This window comes from Tripterygium wilfordii, chromosome 8, assembly GCF_013401445.1.
Source record: "Tripterygium wilfordii isolate XIE 37 chromosome 8, ASM1340144v1, whole genome shotgun sequence".
NCBI lineage: Eukaryota > Viridiplantae > Streptophyta > Magnoliopsida > Celastrales > Celastraceae > Tripterygium > Tripterygium wilfordii.
Genome location: NC_052239.1, coordinates 11474449 through 11494921, shown reverse-complemented (window position 1 = coordinate 11494921; position 20473 = coordinate 11474449). Strand labels below are relative to the sequence as shown.

Genomic DNA, 20473 nt, shown 5'->3' with positions numbered 1-20473 from the left:
CTGGGAATTGTGGGTCCCAAGTCCCAACTGTATTTTTCAATGCCACGTTGCCTTTGTGAATGTTATAGGAGGGAATTATCGAGTATTCGTATTACATGCTAGTCTTTTATTTTATTTTTATTTTCTTAAATGTGGAGGGAGGATTCGAATCGTGAACAATAGGGTGATACATATAATCCTTATCACTTTAACTAGTGGCTCGAGTGTATTACATGCTAATAATAATTATTAAACAAATATTTCCCATCGGGGGAATTTAGTATAATTTCATAAAATTATTTAAAAAAAAACAATTGTGTAAATGAATATGTAAAAGCATGATAAATAGGGGATTGGCCTCTTGTAGGTTAAAATAGTTTAATCCTTTGTGCACTTAAAAAGTGGGATAAAAATAATCCTTTATTTTATTCAATTGTCCAATTTAAGTACAAAAATAATCCCACCTTTAAGGGTGGTAACCATATGGTATTACCATTGTTATGATATATATCCTTAATGTTCAACCCTTTTTTTGATTTAATAATTTCTTTTTATTTTTCATTATTTGAAAATTAATGTCCAATATTTACAATATCTCATAAGCCACTCACATAAAGTCGAATCAATTAAACCATTTCAATTTCTTAGACAAAAAAAGGGAAAGAAAAAAACAGAGTCAAAAGTTCTTAGAGAAATGACATGGAATACTAAAAACCAAAAGAGAGTCAACTTTTTTTGTGCAAAATGTACAAAAACTCTTCTACAAATATTATTAAGATGGGTGATGCGGCCCCCACCCCCCAATTGGACCATCTATTAATTTTTTTAATATAAAAAATTGGTTTATTTATTATTTTAGTGTATATTGCCTATTCAACTTAGGACCACCGAATTAATTTAAAACTGTCTATATATCAAGTTGGACACTAAAATACTACTAACATTTGACAAAATACTAAGTGTAGTTCATAAAAATAATATTTAATAAAAAAAATTAATCATCTTGCCGGGCAATCATTCATGTCTTACAATAATAATGACTTTAATAATAATAAAGCCTAAAAAGCCCGCCTCGTCCTCCCTTCCCCTAAGACTCTCTCTTTGAATTGAAAAATGAAGAGTTAAATACGATTAAAGAAGGGAGACTTAAGTGGGGAAGAATTATTTGTGGGTGACCAACCTTATTCCTCATTATTTGGATGGAAGTCAGAGTCAATGAGGAGAGGGGATAAAAAAAAAAAAAAAAACAAGTCACTTACTTATATACCGTCATCCCCAACGGATAGGGATGGAATGATATCCTACCCGAACCCCAATCCGTTGTCATTCCTATATCTCACTATTTATAGACATTATGGAGGATACTATATACTAATATGCATATGGAAATGATTCAAGTACTGAGATGCATTTACTACAGAGAAAATTTACTCCAACATCCAAATCCTTGAGACCTTATGCCCACAATCTATGATGATATGATCAAAGCAAGATTATCATTCTACAGACTCAATCTCCTGCACAACCCAATGTGTCAAACCTAAATTTCAATGACTTTAGAACTCCACATATGGCCCCAGCTCAGAAGAAGTGAGAGAAAAAAAATATGAATGCATGCAAATATGAGCTATAGATAATGATATAAAGGCATTAATGTTTTCATATTTTTGGTAAAGAAAACATGATTACTGTTACACTTATTTAAGCAAGAACAAGATATGATACATACAGTTAAGACAAGAAACGGGACCATAACTGCAAATCAAGAGTGCACATATTGGTTGTGTCATAGAACCCACCTAAGTTAATACCCAGAGAGTATAAGAAAGATAATAGTTATACCCCAACAGTCAAAAGAGATGGAAAATCAGATAGATGCACAAGGCCAGTGACAGTTACTAAAATGTCTGGTTTCTTGAGAGGAAACAACAATAGACCTAAATTAAGTAGCATAGACAATTAGCAATTCTTCTTAGCATAAGAGAACCACAGGACCAACAAGAAATAATCCAAGAACGACGAGAAATTAAAGCATAAAGACATATGGGGCACCAGAGCAATGGTGAAGATTAATGTGCAGAAATACTCCCATCCACTGCTAAAAGCAATCATCAGCCTCTCCAAGCTGCAGCCGCGATGAGCTCCTTTCGCTGCCAGCATAAAACAAGTGAAGACTGTATCTTCTCAACGTGGAATCCTCTAACTGGTGTCCGCTGCACCAAGCACTCAGCTTGAGACTCTGTGAAGTTACTGAATGTCAATGGAGTAAACCCAGATTGCAAAAACAGATTCCTCCAAGGAGGAGTTCTATCAGGGGATCGATGACGACCCAATACAATCCTTTCAATGCCCGGATGGAGCAAGAACCTCTCAATCTTCTGCAGGGTATCTAGATTAACATTAACGGCATCCAGAGATTCTAGCAGGCTTGAATAGGATTGAAGGGCATGAATCATATGATGGGGAAATGGAACATCTGTTCTGTCACAACCTCTGTCCAAAGTAACCACAATTTTGGGCGAAAGCTGCTTGACAAAGCGGAGAACCAAAGGCAGGCAAGAAGGGCTATTTGAGAAGGAACCAATTGGGAGGTTCACTGCAACTGCTTCACTCTCCGAGGCACGAAGAGGGAGCGGCCATGAAGCAGAATTCAAGGACTCCAGGGTTAGAATTTCGAGCTGAAAGTCCATGTTGATATCACTAGCGAATTGCTTCAGATTCTCTTGAGTGAAACGGAGCTCCAACTCCTCATGCGTTGAAGGTGATGTAAAAGCAGTGATTTTGAGCGATGGGGCACCACCATTTCTCAAGACAAGCTCTTGCATCAGTGACGCCCACTGCCCACCGTATCCAATGTCAAAATCTATAATGTGGATTCGGTCGTAACCTTCAAAAGCTTCAAGAAGGGCCTGATTGCAAGTAAAATTAGCAAACTGAAGGATTGGGGAAATCTCAGAGAAGGACTTGTAAGCACCAATCTTGAAGACGAGACTGTAAGAGGACAAAGAGGAGTTGGTGCCATTCACATGGAGGAGAAACTGCAAGGCCTCCTTGAAGTAGAAAGCAGCCCTCTGAAAAGGCCTACCAATGGGTGATAGCTGTTGATTGAGCCGCGCCAATATCCCTTGCGCGAGTTGCGGGTTCCCTGCTTCGATCAGCTCTGCAGTTTTGAATAGCTGGTCAACAATCGCCTGCTGAAGCTGCTGGTTCGCCAATTCTTCGCCAACCAGTTTTTGCTTTGTTGCTGCTGCTGCTGCCATAGCCATAGTAGCTGGTCTCTGTTGAAGCAGCTGAAGCTGATGTTGTTGCTGCTGCCTACGAAGAAACAACTCCTGCCCAGAATCCAAAAACGGGACCTTTGGGGCCTGATGAAAATTGGGTACAATTGGCCCTGAATTCAACCGCTTCGGCGGTGGAGGAGACAGTAGATTATGCTCTTGTACCTGCGCATACGAGAATGGCAAGAACATCGCCGGGTTCTGGGTAAATTGAACCTGATTTTGGTTCATAATCAAAGGTGGATTGAAAATCTGTGGCTTCTCATCCATGCCTTCACTCCCTTGAAACATTCCCGGCAAGAAATTGGCAGCCGAAGCAGTTGAAAGCACCGGATTCGAAATCGGGTCCGAACCAATCCTTCCATTGTTAAGAGAAGGAAAATCAGAGGGAGCAAAAGGGTCAATGTTGGTCACCAAATTTGCACTGCTCATGGGTGCTTCAAACCCGAAGCCGTGATCTACAAAACCAAAACCTGCATTGAATCCAATATCTTGAGACGCAGTCCCGCTTTGCAAAAGCTTGTTAAGACACACATAAGGATCCTCAATATCGCCCATAATTAGCTTAAGAATGGTCTGTTCTTGACTAGGAGAACCAGCCAACACACTCTCCCAATCCTCCATTCCTAGCCCACATCTTTCCCCGCCAGTTTCAACAGAGGGGTTGCCGCCGGAGGCAGCCGTAGTAGCCACGCCAGTGGTGTCGGTGGAGGCCCCTCCTCCGCCACCGCCACAACCACCGCTATTTCCGCCGCCGAGAGAGGAAGACAGTGTTGAGGAGGATATGGGAGGGCTTGGACTTCTTCTTGCGTCGAGCACGGAAGTGGGCTCACTGCCCACAGAACAATTGCCTCCTCCTCCTCCTCCCTTGTTGTTGATGATGATGTTATCGAGGTTCTCCCACTTAAATTTGTTATGCTGTGGACGATGCTGCAATAATGGATCTGAAGAACAAGGAGAAAAATCCAACACCCCCTTCTCTTGAAACTCCTCAAAGGGTAAGGGCAAGGGCATGGCCTTAATCCGAGAAAACCCAGCAGAAGATGAGCAAGAACAAACACCACAACCTCCCCAACAGCCACAAATAACTGCCCATCCAAAGATCAAGAAAAAAAAAAAAAAAAAAAGCACCCAACAAATAGGGCGTGTCACAAAAGCAAAATTAAACCAAAGCAACACTAGAAAACAAGATATTTGAGCTAAAGACAAACCTTTTTTTTTCCAAATGACCAAAATCAAATCAGATTTTCTTGGAGAGAAGTAGACAGTTTGAGCTCAACAAGCCCATTTCAGATACAAAGACACAAGCTTTAAAGCTTCTCTAATCTCTAGTCGAGGTACAAACACTTTTCTTACAGATAGAGGGAGAGCTTTTAATCTTCGCAGAGAACCACAAAACCCATTTCTGGCATCATCTTTTCTCTTCTTCTTCTTGGTTCTGTAGATGGGTTTTCTTTCATTTCTTTCTTTTGTAGGTTTCTTTCTCTCCTTCCTACTTCTTGTTGCTGTGGTCTTGTACTACACTACTATACTACTCTGTCTTCCTTCTGTTTTCCGCTATGGATGCGTGCAACATATAAAAGTGGTAAAGTGCTCTCCCTATCTCTCTCCCTCTCCCTCTCTGTCTCTCTCTCTCACCTCCTCACTCTCTTATCTTCTCTCTCTAGCTTTTCCTTCTTCTTCTTTTCCTCTTCAAATTTTTCTTTCCATTTGTAATATATTATTTTACGTAGAACGTAGTTATCACACTGCTAGGGTTTCAGCGCTCCACCTATCACACGACCACTATAGCGCGTGCAATTACTGACCATATTCCTTTCAAGGCATTCAATGACACGCGCTTGAGAAACGCTTGACCAAGTCCTCCTTTTGTTAATTTAATTTCGTTAAAAGAGACCAACGATACAGAGCAAAAAGGTCAAATGGCTCAGACGTTTTTTTGTAATTTCTCGGTAGTACCCATAATACCCCTGAATCTTTCCCTTTATTGCGACTGAACCTTATCGAAGAACGAGCGATGCGGGGTAATTTTGTGATTTGGTTGAAACATGTTCTGCTGGGCCTGGTTTTCGAAACTGAATCTGACGACACGAGATAATGAGAGAGAGGCTTTATAGGGGGTATTGAAAATATCGAGACAGAATTAACGGTCCTGATTTTTTGTTGGTAGTAAAAATGTGTGGCTGAGATTCAAGAGTTCTTGATTTTGTCTAGCAGAGAAAAGATGAAAGGTAAAAATGGGTTTCTTTAGTGGACTATCCTTTTCGGTTTGACGGTAAAAAGGTTAAAGTGGAAGCGGTGAAAAGCAGTGCCATTGAGGTGGCCCCAAATGATTAGTTATTTTTTGGGAAGGATGGAGAGTTCTTGACCAATATAGCACTGCTGGTAGAAATATATACCCATATGGCCATATAACACTCACTCAAAAATTATTATCGATATAGCATTCTATGCCATTTTGAATGGAGAAATTAGTTTTGGATTCTTACAATCATGTCATTCAGCATATGAGGTGATTAGACTCACATCGACAACTCCATTACTCAATCTCTATACAGATCTAAAGCTGTTCTCATGGCTTCAATACAGATATAAACAAAATCAATAAAAGAAAACCTAAAACCCAATATTCAATTAGAGTGTTCATGAAAGAAAGAAAGAGAACTCATGTCTTCAAATGGCGTGACTGATGTTATAAGCCTAGTCACACCATTTAAGATGATATGACTGTGTAAAAAATATTCACGCTATTTAAAATAATAAACTAATCACGCCGTCATTGAGGATGGTAGAGTGATATTGTGATAAATATTTTTCAACGAGAGTTAGGTTGGTTTCTGTTTAAGGATATTCTTGTTATTTGGCGTGGAAGATGAGGGTATGTTGGTCCAAATGCTGAGGCTCTAGGGGTCTTGTGAATGGTCATAATCAGGTGGTTCGCGAGAACATGTGGTCTCCACTTGATATCAATTTGATTTTTGAGTGTGGTTACTCCTGTGTTGGGTTTAAAAAAGAGTATACGAGGGTATTTTTGGTAAATCAATGAAAATAGTATGGTCCTAAAATTGTCCTCAAAATCACCATTTCAAGATGTTGGTTGAAATAGTTCTTAAATTGTTATTTTATGCTACTTTAGGTATTTGGCGACAAACATACATGCAACTCAAAATTGTCCGTTAAACACACCCGTAGTATCTAGCTCGGGTGGGCAAGTGGCGAGAGGGCTTAGTATTAACTAGTAACAAGGAGAAGAAAATGAAGTGCAAAATATAATAAGTCAAACTTATTAATTAGTAACAAATGTTTTTTTTGGGTTCAAATTAGTATGGGATGGTGATAGGTCTGGAAAGAAAAAGTCGTGTGGAACGGTATGAACTGGTCCGGAATGGACAAAGTGTTACTAATGTGAAGGAATAGACTGTTACAATCTAATAATTAGTTTTGTCGGCCTTCTAATAGCTTTCTTTTAAATCCGTACGATCTTATTGTAGCACATGAAAAATTCCAGATATGATTCAAGTTCAATCATATATTTGACTAACTCATTCAAGTTATGCAAAATTTCTCTCTCAATGATACATTATATATGAAAATACAGTGCCTGTCAATGTTTCATAATAAAGTAGCTACTTAAGCTAATTATTGATTCGTAGCCCGAAAGTGCGGTGGCGTGTTCACGTCACGAGTGAAAGCACCTCCCATCAATTTCAACTTTGAATTCACTGATACCTAAATGCTTTGCACACCCAAATAGACTTCCTTCCGAACACAATCTCTTTGGTAGTGCGAAACAAACTATCAAACGCAGCCATGTAAAGGCAACGTTGGAATTTTGATCCATAGACAAGATTAGTATGCAAGAAATTAAAAAGTAAAAAAGAAAGAAGGAGGCGGGTAAAATGAAACTTTAGATATGAAATCACAAATTCATAATATATAAAGAAATTAATTTATCCAATACTACATGGCTTCATTCATTACACTCAACAACATAAATACATGTTATTCATATGTATAATTTATGGGAACACACACACATATATATTGGATTCATAAATTTCAATTACCTGTCAGAATCAGAAGAAAGAAGAAAGGACTAATATTAATATATTGTCTTACCCTTGAAGACTTGATTCCCTGTTCTTACACGTGGAAAACACAATATATAATGCCCCCACTATTTGTATATAAGTTCGACATTAATAAAAATAAGAAGAGGAAGAATACGACTCCAAAATTAATCTAACAAGAAGTTCCCAATCGGCCTAATTAACCAAAACCGTGGGTGTATATAGGGCCTACAAGAAATTAGTCTTATTTTCAATCAAATCATATAATGAAGAAAACAAGCCCTGTATGGAGTGGGACATAATTGTAGGTCTCTACTAGCTAGGCTACACATTGTTTCTATACTATTTTTGATGCAAACCCTTCATCATACATATTTCTAGGACCTTCATTGACATATATATACATGGGAAGAATTCTCACACATGTACCAATTTTACGCACTCAAAATTCAATAACCATAAAACCCAATAAAAATGAGGATCACACATTTACTGTGAGACCCGTTACATCTATGATTGAAAAACAAGTGCATAAAATTAGTGTATATAATTGGTGAGCATAAAAGAATTCCTTTATATACATATTTGTAGTTTTGTACTTCAAACTCTAGTATCTCTGTGCCATGTTTTTGTGATTGACCAAACATGTTTTTAATTTTTAGTGTCCACAATTTTCAAAGCCCTAAGCCCTAAGGTCTTGCTTGGATTAGATTTTTTGAGGGTTAAATAAAGAGGGGTAACAATTCTATGCTTGGATTGGAGGGGAGGGTTAAGGAGAGTATAATGAAGAGAGGAATTTTATTTGTCCACTTTTGAAAGCCCCAAATTGAAAGTTTGTGGGGCAGAAAGTTTTATTTATGTATTTACTCCTTTCAAATTTTGTAGAGTCTCCACAATTTCAAGGGATATATATATAAGTAAATGACTCATTTTTCGATGATCTCATCCCATCTTATTAACTCTACCTTCTATGTCCAAGCAAGCGAGAGTGAGTAAAGATGATCCGCCACTCCACCTCATTTTAACTCCAAGCGGAGCTGACATCGGATTATAGCAAGATTGTTCAATTGATTGTGGCGAGATTACAAATCCCACTACAACGAACAAGAGTTCCAATTGTGGCGAGGTTAAAAACCCCACTATGAAGAGTGATAATGACCAATTCACCATCCTGGTTGTCACACCAAGGATATAGACTCAATTCCTTAGAAGAAGTCATTCAAGGAAGAGGATAACACAAAGTTAAACTTTGTATGGAAAGTAAACTAATATTTCTGAATACCATAATAATTACACGAAGAATTCTCAACTAACTAGGAATATAACTAAGCAATTTGACTTGGAATAGAACTAACCAAATAACTTCTAAACAAAATAAAAGTGAAACTAAAATAGTAATCCAGATCAACCTAGAAGTCTAGGACAAGCACTCCGTGTCAAGAGCCTAGGTGCGTATATGGGAATTTGAAGAGATTATGGGTTTTTTTTTAATAGACAAGATTGAAACATTGGGTGTTATTGGGACAACGGTGATGATTTGGTTCTAAGGACAATAACTATGGCTCAAACTGAATATTTCAGAGTGAGTTGGTACATTTATGGTCACGTCCAGGAAGGGTTGCTATGCTGGTGGCCCCTGTCCATCCTTGCGACCTCTGCATAATTTTTAACAAATCACTAATTAGGCTAAAATTAATAAACCAGATGCCATTGTGCTTAGGGTCTTCTCCAACAGTGGGTTTTGTTGGGACAACGATGACGGGTTGGTCCTAAGGAAAGTAATTGACTCAAACTGAATATTCAGCAATGAGTTAGTACACTTATGGCCACGCACAGAAATTGTTGCCATACTAGTCGCCCCTGTCCACCCTTTTGTCAAAAAACAGAAAGATGGCATAGAGATGAGAAACTTTTTTTTTTCACCGTAGCTTTAATTACAACTTTACAAGCCACAAAAACTTGGATTGGATCTGAGGATATATAGATTTTGGGAAATTCTATACAAAGATTGGGCTGGGCCCAAGCAAGTTGATGGGTAAAACTACAAAAGGCTGGATTAGATTTGAAGTACCTTGGGCCAAACATAGAAGTGCTTTTTAGTCAAGCTGGGGTGTTATGTATTTGGGAGATTTGTGCCAGTACACAAGAGTCTATTTATTTGTAAAAATGTGCAACCATTAAAATATTCTTTTAAAAAAGTATATTGAGATCACTTTTTATCAAAATAACCTCAAATTTGATTTTTTTTCTCCATGAACTGCGATACAATAGTGATACTTTTAAACAGAATGTCTAATTTAGTGTTCAATTCATATCTTTTCCTCATAAAATGATGATACAAATGTTGGAATGTAAATTTGATTGCATTACATGTCTTTCTGGTTCAATTGTATCATTTTAGTGGATTTTTAATAACCTCAAATTTCATTTTCTCTCTCTAAGAACTGCAATACAATATGATACTTTTAAATAGAATGTCCAATTTAGTGTTCAATTTATATTTTTTCTTCATAAAATGATGATACAAATGTTGGAATGTAAATTTGATTGCATTACTTGACTTTCTGATTCAATTGTATCATTTTAGTGGATTTTTAATAACCTCAAATTTGATTTTCTCTCTGCACAAACTGTGATACAATAGTGATTCTTTTAAACAGAAGGTCCAATTTAGTGTTCAATTTATATATATTCCTCATAAAATAATAATACAAATGTTGGAATGTAAATTTGATTGCATGTCTTTCTGGTTCAATTGTATCATTTTAATGGATTTTTGGTGTTGGTGATACTATAGTAATACATCTCTGCAGCTGTAAATGTTTTTTCAGAACAAGCAAGAGAGGTACAAACCAGGAAAAGAAAATCAAGAAAGAAAAAGTAATTAGGAAGATGAAGTGTATGCATACTGGTTCAATTGTATGTTTTAGTGGATTTTTGATGTTGGTGATACTATAGTGATACATCTCTGTAGTTGTACAATATCAATTTCCCTAAATTTTCTTCTGCTTATTATACGAGAAGAAAAAAAACAAAAAATAGAAAACAAGATTAAACAAGAGTCATTTCGATCAATTTGATGAGGATTACCTCATCAGTTCTCACTCTCTGTATTTTATAGTGCTGAGAAAATTTTCTATGAATCATACCGCAATATTTATCGATGTGCTCCTCATACTTGCTATACAAAGCAGGAATTGTGATGGATAAGATGGTTCCTGTAACAGTATCAATGACTAAGTTTCATAAAAAGCCAAATGGAATTTGAGAGGAGAGAAGAATAAGGGCATTATAGGTATAAACCAAAAAAGGTTTTAAGCCAGATGACTAAATTACCCTTAAATGACATTTTTTTACAATTTTAAAAAGCCTTATGATCCTTTTACAATTAAGTTGTCCAAAGTGCTTTTAGTGTCAATTGTCTATATGTATTTCTGACTTGTCATTGTTAACAAAAAAAAAATAAATTTGTCAACATTTATCATCCACATTGGATTAATATAACCTAATAAAAAGATATATAAACAAAGACCAAATAAATTTCACGCAACTTTTTTTTTGTACCTAAGTATTATGAAGACGATCAGATCATAAATTCATGTGGGTTCATCACCCCAGACGAACAATATTTATTAATGTGTTTGGGTTGGACTTCTGACATTATGGGAAGTGACACTATATATCAAACATTACAATAAAGCATGCAAGCAATTATGGTCAACTTCCTATAGCTTCGTCTACAAAAGTTGGCTGATTTGCATTACAAGAACCAAGCCATGTGTCATGCTCTAGCTTATTGTTTCATAAATGAAAGCAAGCATGCCACATGTTTGGATAAAATCACCATAAACGGTGCAACCCCAACACGTAAGTAAGCTTATTCAAAAGTGAAGATTTAGGTAGGCCAGTGAGTCTGAAATCAGGCTACTTATTCCGTTCAAGGTTTGCGCTTTACCATACTCCACCAAACGTAACCGTAACGTAGATAGGGGCCTCAAAAATTTGGTTTCGAGTAGGGTCTAGATCGGAGATTATTACGTATTTACGAAATATTTTATATTTTTAAACCTTAACTCGGATTGGATTTTGGACGTGCTTAATTGATCAAATTCGAATTGATTTAAATCTGGACAAGTAAACCGGATAATACCTAACACGAGTTAGGGTCTAAACAAATAAACCGAACAATATTTCTAGGGGTAACAAAAATTTGGTTCCGAGTTAGTTCCAGGTCGAACAACAACATATATTTACGAAATATTTACATGTCCGAACCCTATTTTGGATTGGATTTCATACATACTTAATTGATCAAACTTAGATTGATTTAAATCCGAACAACTAAATCGAACAATTATCTAATCCGGATTAGGGTCCAAATAAATAAATCTAACAAAATTTTTATGTTGGAACCTTAACCTTGTTTTAAACCGAACATAATTTCGGATTGATAAAGTTTTGCCATCCCTAAATATTTCTATGTTTGGACTTGGACCCAAAATCTATATTAAATATTGTGGCAAAAAGCGATCAAAGCTCCAAGAATCGTTCTTTTCATTTTATCAAGGAACCCTCTAGTTTCTGTAAGTTCTTATCGACTTTCGAATTTCGATTCTTCTCAATCTCCATACTTTGTGTGTATATTTGTTCTTACTTGTTTGGTTGCTGAGGAAATTAGGTATTTTATCGATTGATTGAATTCCTTTTTTGCGTCGAAAATGACTTAAATCATTCTTGTCTTGATTCAAGAATTTCTCGTTCTCGTCGTTGACAAGGATTCAATCCTTGTTCTTGTCTTGATCGAAGAATTTCTTGTTTATGTAATTGGATTTAGGGTTTAGGGTGCTGATTTGGGCTAACTTTCCTCTAGTTGTTCTGTGCAGTAATTTTCTAGGAGAATGAGTAAAAGCTGCTTCAAGCAAGAGCATGACTTCGGTATGTTATTGTTTATTGATGATCACCTGTTTCTTAATCCGTATCTATATCTTGGCTCGCTTTATCTTTAGCCAAATAGGACGTTATCTTGTGCGGTTGTGTAAGTAATTTTCTGGTTTATCTGTATTTGTAGAGAAGAGGCAAGCCGAGGCTGCAAGAATTAGGGATAAATACCCTGATAGAATTCCGGTGAGAATTAGCCTTTTGCATTTATGAATATGCTCGATGCTTTATCCATCTATCTGTCCAGCATCACAAGAGGCCAATCTTTATTTGATTGCTGTTAGGACGGGGAAAAGAGTATCTGGGCAGTTTGTTTTCTTCTCCTTTAACTACTACATTCAATGGCACTACCTGTCTTTGCTACCTGATATTTTCTCTCACAGGACTTGCTAATTCTCATACAATTATCTATATGATTAATCGTTAATTTGATATGCACTAGTATATTTGTAAATTACTAAATTTAGAAGTCTAATGTCAAGTTTCTGAATGCATGCACATCTTGCCCATATGACAACTGCAAAGCACGTCGCTTTCTCCTCGACAATGTCTTCTATGTTTGTTGAACTGCTTTTTGCCACTGACCAGAAAGCTTGACAGTTTTAATTAATGTTTCATTGCCAGTAAACATGGGCAAGGCTGTTTTCCAATGCTAAAAAAAGGTCCTTTTTTCGGTTCCCATATGTGCATGAGACACACTTTTTTCATGTCGATCTCTGAGATTTCCTGCCATGGTACACGTTTAGATTGATGAGATAATAAGATTGCAAGTCATTTTCAATAAACAATATTGTACTTATAAGAAGTACACTATAGTCTATAAAGGGGATTCATGATCTTTGTCATTGAATGCTCAAGTCAGCTTATGACCGACAAAATTGTATCACCTTACTGCCAAGAATCAGGCTGTTTAGCTTTCATCTCCCTGTTGTTTATAGATATAAAAATTCAAGGCAATGAACCCTCTGGATAGTCATGATCTTCTCATTCAAGAGGCAACAGGACACTTTTCATTTTGTAGCTGTTGAAACTATAAATTTTGAAAGATACACAGGTTTTCAGTATTTTCTAAAATAGGATTCTTTGAAAGCACATCATCTGGTTCTTACTTGTGTTATTTGTTTAAATCAAGATGTTTTTATCAGAAGCAATTTACAAACTATCCTTTAATTCTGCACTTATGTCATCAGGAATAAAGTGTAATTATATATAGAAGTTTGGACTGCCTCGCTATGAAGCGGAGAGCTGTGCCATGTAATGTAAAGGGGTTTTACTTGGTTGACTATTTCTATATGTGCCACTTAAATTCCTGTCGGTGCATATATTTTTAGAGCATGGATTATGATTTGTGTGTATCCCTATAAAATTTAACTGCATTTCCTTGTTCATGGTTTGTACTTTGCAACATGTCATAAAGTGCTTCCTTTGTTGCTGACTGTCAATTGCCTATTTTAGATGTGAAAGCCTTATGCTTATTCTTGAATCTTGATTGCTTATGTTGTCTCCCATCTTATTTATTTTTTGTTTTAAGATGTCGACTATCAACCTATGGCAAGTTGGCCATTTTTGGAGCTTGTGATTGGCTGTGTTACAATGGGATTGGCTAATGTTTGGGGTGAAAGCTTTGAGGATGATGATGACATATATGTTTGCTCTTGCAATGATAAGTTAGAACTGTTGATCTAGGACCTCACTGTAAAAGTTCATGTGGTTTATTATGTTTCTTTGGTCATTTTGAAGCTTTCATGGGATAAAATGTCATTCTTAATGCAAGGATATCAGTAGGCTGCACTGTAGCTGCTGCTTCGAGGCCATTAGCCTTAGCTTCGTATTTTCTGTTGTGCCCCCGTAGAGCATTGTTAAATCTTTTTTTTTTCCACTTAAGCTGAGTTTTTCGTTGATTAGCCAATCTTAGCTCAAGTTTGGTTGCATGGAGTAGTTTACTTACTAATTTGAGTATTAGTTAGGATTTCCTACGCTTAACACTATTTTGTTAGAATAACTAGCTTATGGGTAGTCGACCCCAAACTTTTCGGATAAAGGCTTTGATGATGATGATCTAGCTTATGGTTTACTTGCTGGCTACTGTGGACCACTGTTTAAAGGAAAAGAGAGTGATAATAATTTTAGTAACCTTTCGAATCGTAGCCCATGTTTCGTGTGCTGATTGTGAAGAGGGCTATTTAGATGTTAAATCACTCTGAAATGGACTTGAGTGATGAGCCTGTGCAACTGATTGGCACTCTCGTGGTGTCAATTTTTTGAATAGTGTATTCTTACATTGGAAAAAGGGGAAAAGTGTCGAGAAAACAAGTAAGTTTGAGGAACAACTCTTGTTTGTTAAAAGCTCATGCCTCTGAGTTTGCTAGTAACTCGATCATCAATGGATATATGACTAACAATTTGGGCTAAATGTTTTGTGGGCTGTAGTTGACGTAAACGATTGGGCCTTCTGATCACTATTTTAGTCTCTGTTGGCTTTCAAATACATGTACTTAACAACTCAATAGAGCCTTAGTTGGGGTTGGCCTTAGTTGGGTAACTTTGGTTGACTTAATTCATAGAATATGGTTGGATGATATAAGATTTATATGTATAGTCAGAATGTAGTATCATGATAAGTTGCCTGTTTATGATGGTGATCATTTCGTATTGAGAAAATTGGAGTACATGCATATATTTTTATTCTCTATTAGCTAGCTCAGATGTTAGGTTTTTAGGATCACCTTTCACGCATATAGGACCAATCAGTTACGGGTCGCTGTTTTGTTATTTTGCTCACAAGTTGACCATGCCCCAGCACCAAGTAATTGTATTAAAAGGTTCTCTAAATGATCTATCTATGCTCTATAGCGTTACGATTAGAATTATATTAGATGTTCAAGTGGTGGGGTTTAGTCATATTGTGGCCTGCCTGACTCTGACATATTTATGATGGCACTTTTTCAGTGCTATATGAACTCTGTATTTGGCTATTTGGCATGCTTCCTTTTGATACAATATTTATGTAGCAGCTAATTAGCGCAAACATAAAACAACTGTTTATGCCTTCTAAATGTGCAAATTGCACATAGTGAGCCCTTTTGATGAATTTTGCTCTACATTTATATGCGGTCCAATGGTAGAGTTGTAGGGGTGCAACTTGGAGATCACATGTTCAATTACTTAGAACAGTTTCTGCACATATTTTGTGGGGATAAGTAAGGTCTGCTACATCTTGCATGTCCTCAACCCTGCCCACTATGGGAGCCTTGTGTAGGAGTTTTGTTTACCTTACCATTTAAATGTGTCATTGAATTACTAAGCTTAAATTTCTGTAAGCTTCCAAGCTGAAGGTTTTGGTTTTATAGGGCATTATAGATTTGTTACTGGGCTTCAGGAGCTGCAACTGATTTATGGTCTAATGTTGTCCAATGTGCATCACTTTTCAACCTCGATATTTATTTGCTTTTGACTGGTGTGCTTTTGTACTGGTTTAGGTGATTGTGGAGAAGGCCGAGAGAAGTGACATCCCTAACATTGACAAGAAAAAGTAAGCTTCCAGTTTATTCGTGCAGGTTCTTACGCTCTGGTTTCTTGTCTGGCATATAGTTTGCGTAGTGGTGTATCAGGAAGTATCATCAGTATAAGCAACGCGTGCCATTTTAGTTTGGTGAAACCTGTACCTGTCTCTGCGTACCAATGTGTATGATTTATGGTTTACCACATCTGTTTGCATTACTTAAGAACTAGATCTTCCTTTGTGGTTGATTTTTTGTTTTCCTATCATCTTATATCCTTTGTTTATTCCTTTTGAGGGCGATAAAATGATTGCTAAACATAAACAATACCTTTATATCGACTTGGTCATAATTTTGCAGATACCTTGTCCCTGCTGATCTGACCGTGGGTCAATTTGTCTATGTAATTCGGAAGAGAATTAAACTGAGTGCAGAAAAAGCAATATTCATTTTTGTGGACAGCGTTCTTCCACCCACTGGTATTGCTCATAAGTTTCTTCCTCCCACCCTCTGGCATACATAAACGCTTTATGTTGAGATTTAAAGCTGAAAACGGAATCAGTAATTAATCACATGTAATGTAATGTTGCAGGAGCGGTAATGTCTACCATTTATGATGAAAAGAAGGATGAAGATGGGTTTCTTTATGTAACTTACAGTGGAGAAAACACATTCGGGTAGACGTTCATGGCATATAGCAAATTCATCCATCATATCTCATCTTGCATTCATCTATCTGATGATCAATCTTCCTTCCTACCAAAAAGAGATGGCAATGTGCTTGTTATTATATAAATCTTACTGTCTTTACATGTGCAGTTCCACGTTATGTATAGGCTTCTCTACAGACTTTATGATGACAGACTTCCAAACGTTCTGAAATGCATTAATGAAGTTTGATTTCTTTCCCCCATTATGGGCATTTCTGAGCTCTGGGTTTTATCTTCAAAAAACTGCATTGAAGCATAGAAGGAAGCTCTCAAGTTTAGGATGAGGTAACATGGTTAACGGGGGATGTCAAAGGCCAAAATTTGCGGTATGGGTCATTTGCAATTCGTTTCAGATTGTAGTGTTTATAATTTGAATATGATGGTTTGAGAGACGTGTTACGTAACATTTGTTCGATTTTTCTATAGAATTATAGACTTTAAAAGATTACAGAAATCCCGGATCCCAAAATGTTAGTACATGGGTCGAAGTTGAAAGCTACTTTTGTGAATGTTGAATCCTTTTGTTGAATTTAAAATCCCTTTGGTGAATCACCGTACGTATTAGTGACTGGTGCTGCTCGATAACGTCAACGGGTGGTGCGCAAATTAAGCGAGGTTTGCCGTTAGGACAACGGGGACCGAGCTGGCCGAGGCTGCTTTACTTTTACAAGACACCACCGACTCGATAACCATTGTCAACGCATGCACGGCCCGAATCCCCAATTACTTTGGAAACCGAGCCTGTCCCGACGTCGCTCAAACCCAACACTACAGGAACACCTCCACGAGATCTTGTACACGTGACAAATGGAATGCTACAAAACAAACGTAACATTGCCAAAATTAAGCAGCTCGACGTCCATAACAAACAAGGGAGAGAAAATAGGGTGTGCTGGTCTCTGGTCTCTTCCATGGATGAAGATATTAAACTAATTAATTAGTATCGAGTCACCATTTCCTCTGTATTAGTGACATTTTGTCTGCTTTGGGTCATACCATATTAGTCCATATGGTTTTGTCTTCCCAGACCCAGCACCAACCATACTAATTTGAACCACGAAAAAATGCTTGTTACTATTTAGGATTTTTGGCCTATTATATGTTGTATTTCACGTCTTTCCTTGGACGATGTATGACAAGAGATTTAACACTTTTCACCATTCGGTAGCTTGTCAAGCACAACCAAACTTACAATACAGAGATTTGTGGCCCCGCACACTCAAGTCGGGTGTTATAGTATAAACGCTCTCCGACTTATGATCAAGTTGTTTGGAGAACAAAAGAAACCTTTTCTTTTGTAACTTAGAATTCGCTCAACTGTCCATCGAACAACTAATTAGTAAACTCCGAATTACATAGAAGATCTTGTAACCCCGTAAACTAGTTGGGCCCGAAACTTGAGAAGATATTTGAAGAACATAGGAATGATCGATTCAAATATATTGTTGTCTGTAATAGAAATCATGGTTTTATATGAGTTATAGGCTTAAAGGAGCAGTACAGGGACCAGCAAGGGGGAGAGGCAAAGAACATGCATGGGGTTTTGGCGGCCACATGAGAGAGTACTGGTGTATGCCGACGTCCACGTGGCAAATGAAGTGAATCACATGGGTGCATGACACGTGTCAAATGGGCCGGTCTTGACGGTTAAGCTGAGTCGCTAGTGTTCCTTGGGAAAGGTACAAGGAGGGGCTGGCCATGCACCCTTGTCTCTTCTCCTCTTCCCCATGTGTCCCCACTATTTGTAAACCGTAGGCCCCACGTATTATATATGATCATAAAATGGAGCTAGCTCGAACGGTTTTCCTTGTTGTTTATTGTTCATACCCTATTTTGTGTTGCTCTTTTTTTTTTCTTTCCCTAGGGTCTAATTAATAATATATATATATTATACCCACCAAAGATTTATAATATGTTTTGAGTTTTAGATTAAAAAAATGATCGAATATATTGTTAAGTTGACTTGGATTAATATAACTCTTGTAATTTGGAGATTCGAGTAGTAATTCAATTAGTCATACTCCCTAGATTCAGCTAATGTTAGAAGAGTTGATATTTCATGTAAGCACAAGAAAATCTCCCTGAGCCAAAAAGGTTAATTATATTTGGTTTAAAATTTATAGAAATTAGTCGGGAACTCATGCAACGCACGAAAAGTATCAACAAAAATATAAAAAATTTAAGTTTTTTACAAGTATTATACATGTATAACATAGTATATTATAGGAATATAAATATAATCAAGTTAGTATTATCATATTTATGTTTATATATTCTAAATAAAATTATTATACATATTACATAGATTTTTTTAAAGTAAAAAATTCTTTTAAATCACGTGACGCGACTTATAAAGTCTAAATATTTTGGCTTTCCACTTTTATATATCGTATTGTATATAGATGTACTCATTTTATAGCATTGATTTAAAGAATTGTGAATAGTGCTAGTATCAAATTTTCAGTTGTGAGGCCCCTTTCAATGAAAACAATATGTAATTATTACTACAAATTTAATGGGAAAGCCTACTTAATTTTGTGAAAGACTAATTATCTATTGTCAATTCCAAATTGATGATGGTAGATTTATTATTTTTATTAAACATTATATTAATTTGTCAATTTGAAATTGCAACAAATATTATAGTTTATATATACATATTTTTTAAGAAAACTGATTAAGCTTCTCAGCATAAAGGAACCAATTTAATAATTTGTATTTCTTAAACCAAATTAATAAAAGGTCTGAATTAGTCCTTTTAGAGAGTGCTCACAGGGAGAACCTCTATTGTGGACTATTAAATCTTAAAACCATTCACTTGATGAAGAAAACTAACACAATTCAATCATCAAAGGGACAATCTTTTCACTAAACAACACTACCAATAAATTAAATTAAGGTTGATCTAAAAAGGCGTTATACCTTTTTATATGTAGAATAAAGAATTAATTAAATATTTTAATGTTTTTTTTTCTTTTTAAAAAAGCATAAAACAAGGAGGTATAGACCATGCAAATACTAAACAAATGTTTGTATAACACACATATAAGACAACTAGACAAGGAATGGAGTTCTTTCTTGGTAAAGATAACATCTAGGGCATCCCACACACTAGCTAGATTTCTTGAATTTGTTTATTCTTTTATAGTATCCTTAATTCCCTCTATATGAACATGTTAGTTCATAGAAGCAAAAATCTTCTCTTTTGGACTAGCAAGCTATTACCCATTCATCTCCACTTGTCTCTTCTCTTCAATAAATTTTATAACCAGAGAAGCACTAGAGTTTTGCTTCTCTTCCATGGTGTGGGGCTGCATTGTCTTGGGACCCAATATGTGAAAAGAGTCTTCTCTACCTATACATTTGCATGTTCTACAACAAGTTTGTGTCTTTTATCTACCCATGATACATAGCATTTAATGCAAGCTCTCACTACAAATACCCACCTCCTCTACAACTGTCATAACCCACCACTACAAACTAACTAACTTCCAACTTTCCTTAATATGTCAATCAAATGTTGTCTTCTACTTGTTCTCCTTCTATCCCTTTCTTTGCATGTATGTTGCGCTAGAAAACTTGGTCCACTCAACAACAAGAAGCTTGAGAAGAAATCATATGCATCAAGTAATATTAATAAGGTTTGTGCCAAACATATATGTATATGTACAAATATTATGTTGATTTTGATTTCCTTGTTGAAGATTTGGTTGAGGCCCATCTAATTATTATTATTTTTTGTGGGTTTTGTGTAGAATGAAGATGTTGAGAAGGGTTTTGATTACAAGATTTCACCAACTTCAAAGATGGAAACTTTCTCATCAAATGATTATGATGATGAAGTTAAAGCAACAAAACTAAGTGACAATCATGAAGAAATCATGAAGGAACCATATTCAAAGTTATTGAAAGATCAAGATGATGAGAAGAGAAGTAGTTCAAGTAGTTGGCGTGTGCCTCACCAAAGAAGTAGAGACAAACTTCCTGGTTTCAACGTG

The 20473-nt window shown here is 36.3% G+C and overlaps 2 protein-coding genes across 5 annotated transcripts; one reads left to right on the top strand and one right to left on the bottom strand.

Moving 5' to 3' along the window:
* Positions 1-1798: 1798 nt before the first annotated feature.
* On the bottom strand, positions 1799-10676 carry LOC120003656 (scarecrow-like protein 22). Its single transcript, XM_038852671.1, has 3 exons — positions 10664-10676; positions 10477-10545; positions 1799-4345 (listed from the first exon to the last, which is right to left on the bottom strand). The coding sequence occupies exons 1-3, from the start codon at positions 10674-10676 to the stop codon at positions 2091-2093; spliced, it is 2337 nt and encodes a 778-aa protein (XP_038708599.1). The 3' UTR covers positions 1799-2090.
* A 1118-nt stretch (positions 10677-11794) lies between these two features.
* Positions 11795-16691, top strand: LOC120004616 (autophagy-related protein 8f-like). 4 transcript variants are annotated; one of them, XM_038853986.1, is made up of 6 exons: positions 11795-11910; positions 12211-12262; positions 12396-12451; positions 15745-15797; positions 16126-16244; positions 16358-16691. In XM_038853986.1, exons 2-6 carry the CDS (start codon positions 12226-12228, stop codon positions 16444-16446), a joined length of 354 nt encoding a protein of 117 aa, XP_038709914.1. In that variant the 5' UTR covers positions 11795-11910; positions 12211-12225; the 3' UTR covers positions 16447-16691. The 4 variants fall into 4 exon arrangements, with proteins under 4 accessions (XP_038709914.1, XP_038709916.1, XP_038709918.1 ...); XM_038853988.1 differs by having other exon boundaries at positions 11816-11910; positions 12198-12262; XM_038853990.1 differs by lacking the exon at positions 11795-11910 and adding an exon at positions 11962-12005.
* The last annotated feature ends 3782 nt before the right edge of the window (positions 16692-20473 follow it).

Excerpts from the sequence above, each read along its gene's own strand:
- LOC120004616 (XM_038853986.1), top strand. The coding sequence starts at position 12,226 with ATGAGTAAAAGCTGCTTCAAGCAAGAGCATGACTTCG. Across the intron at positions 12,452-15,744 it reads AATACCCTGATAGAATTCCG|GTGATTGTGGAGAAGGCCGA; the intron begins GTGAGAATTAGC and ends GTACTGGTTTAG. Across the intron at positions 16,245-16,357 it reads CAGCGTTCTTCCACCCACTG|GAGCGGTAATGTCTACCATT; the intron begins GTATTGCTCATA and ends GTAATGTTGCAG.
- LOC120003656 (XM_038852671.1), bottom strand. Across the intron at positions 4,346-10,476 it reads GCACATCGATAAATATTGCG|TTATTTGTGGCTGTTGGGGA; the intron begins GTATGATTCATA and ends TTGGATGGGCAG.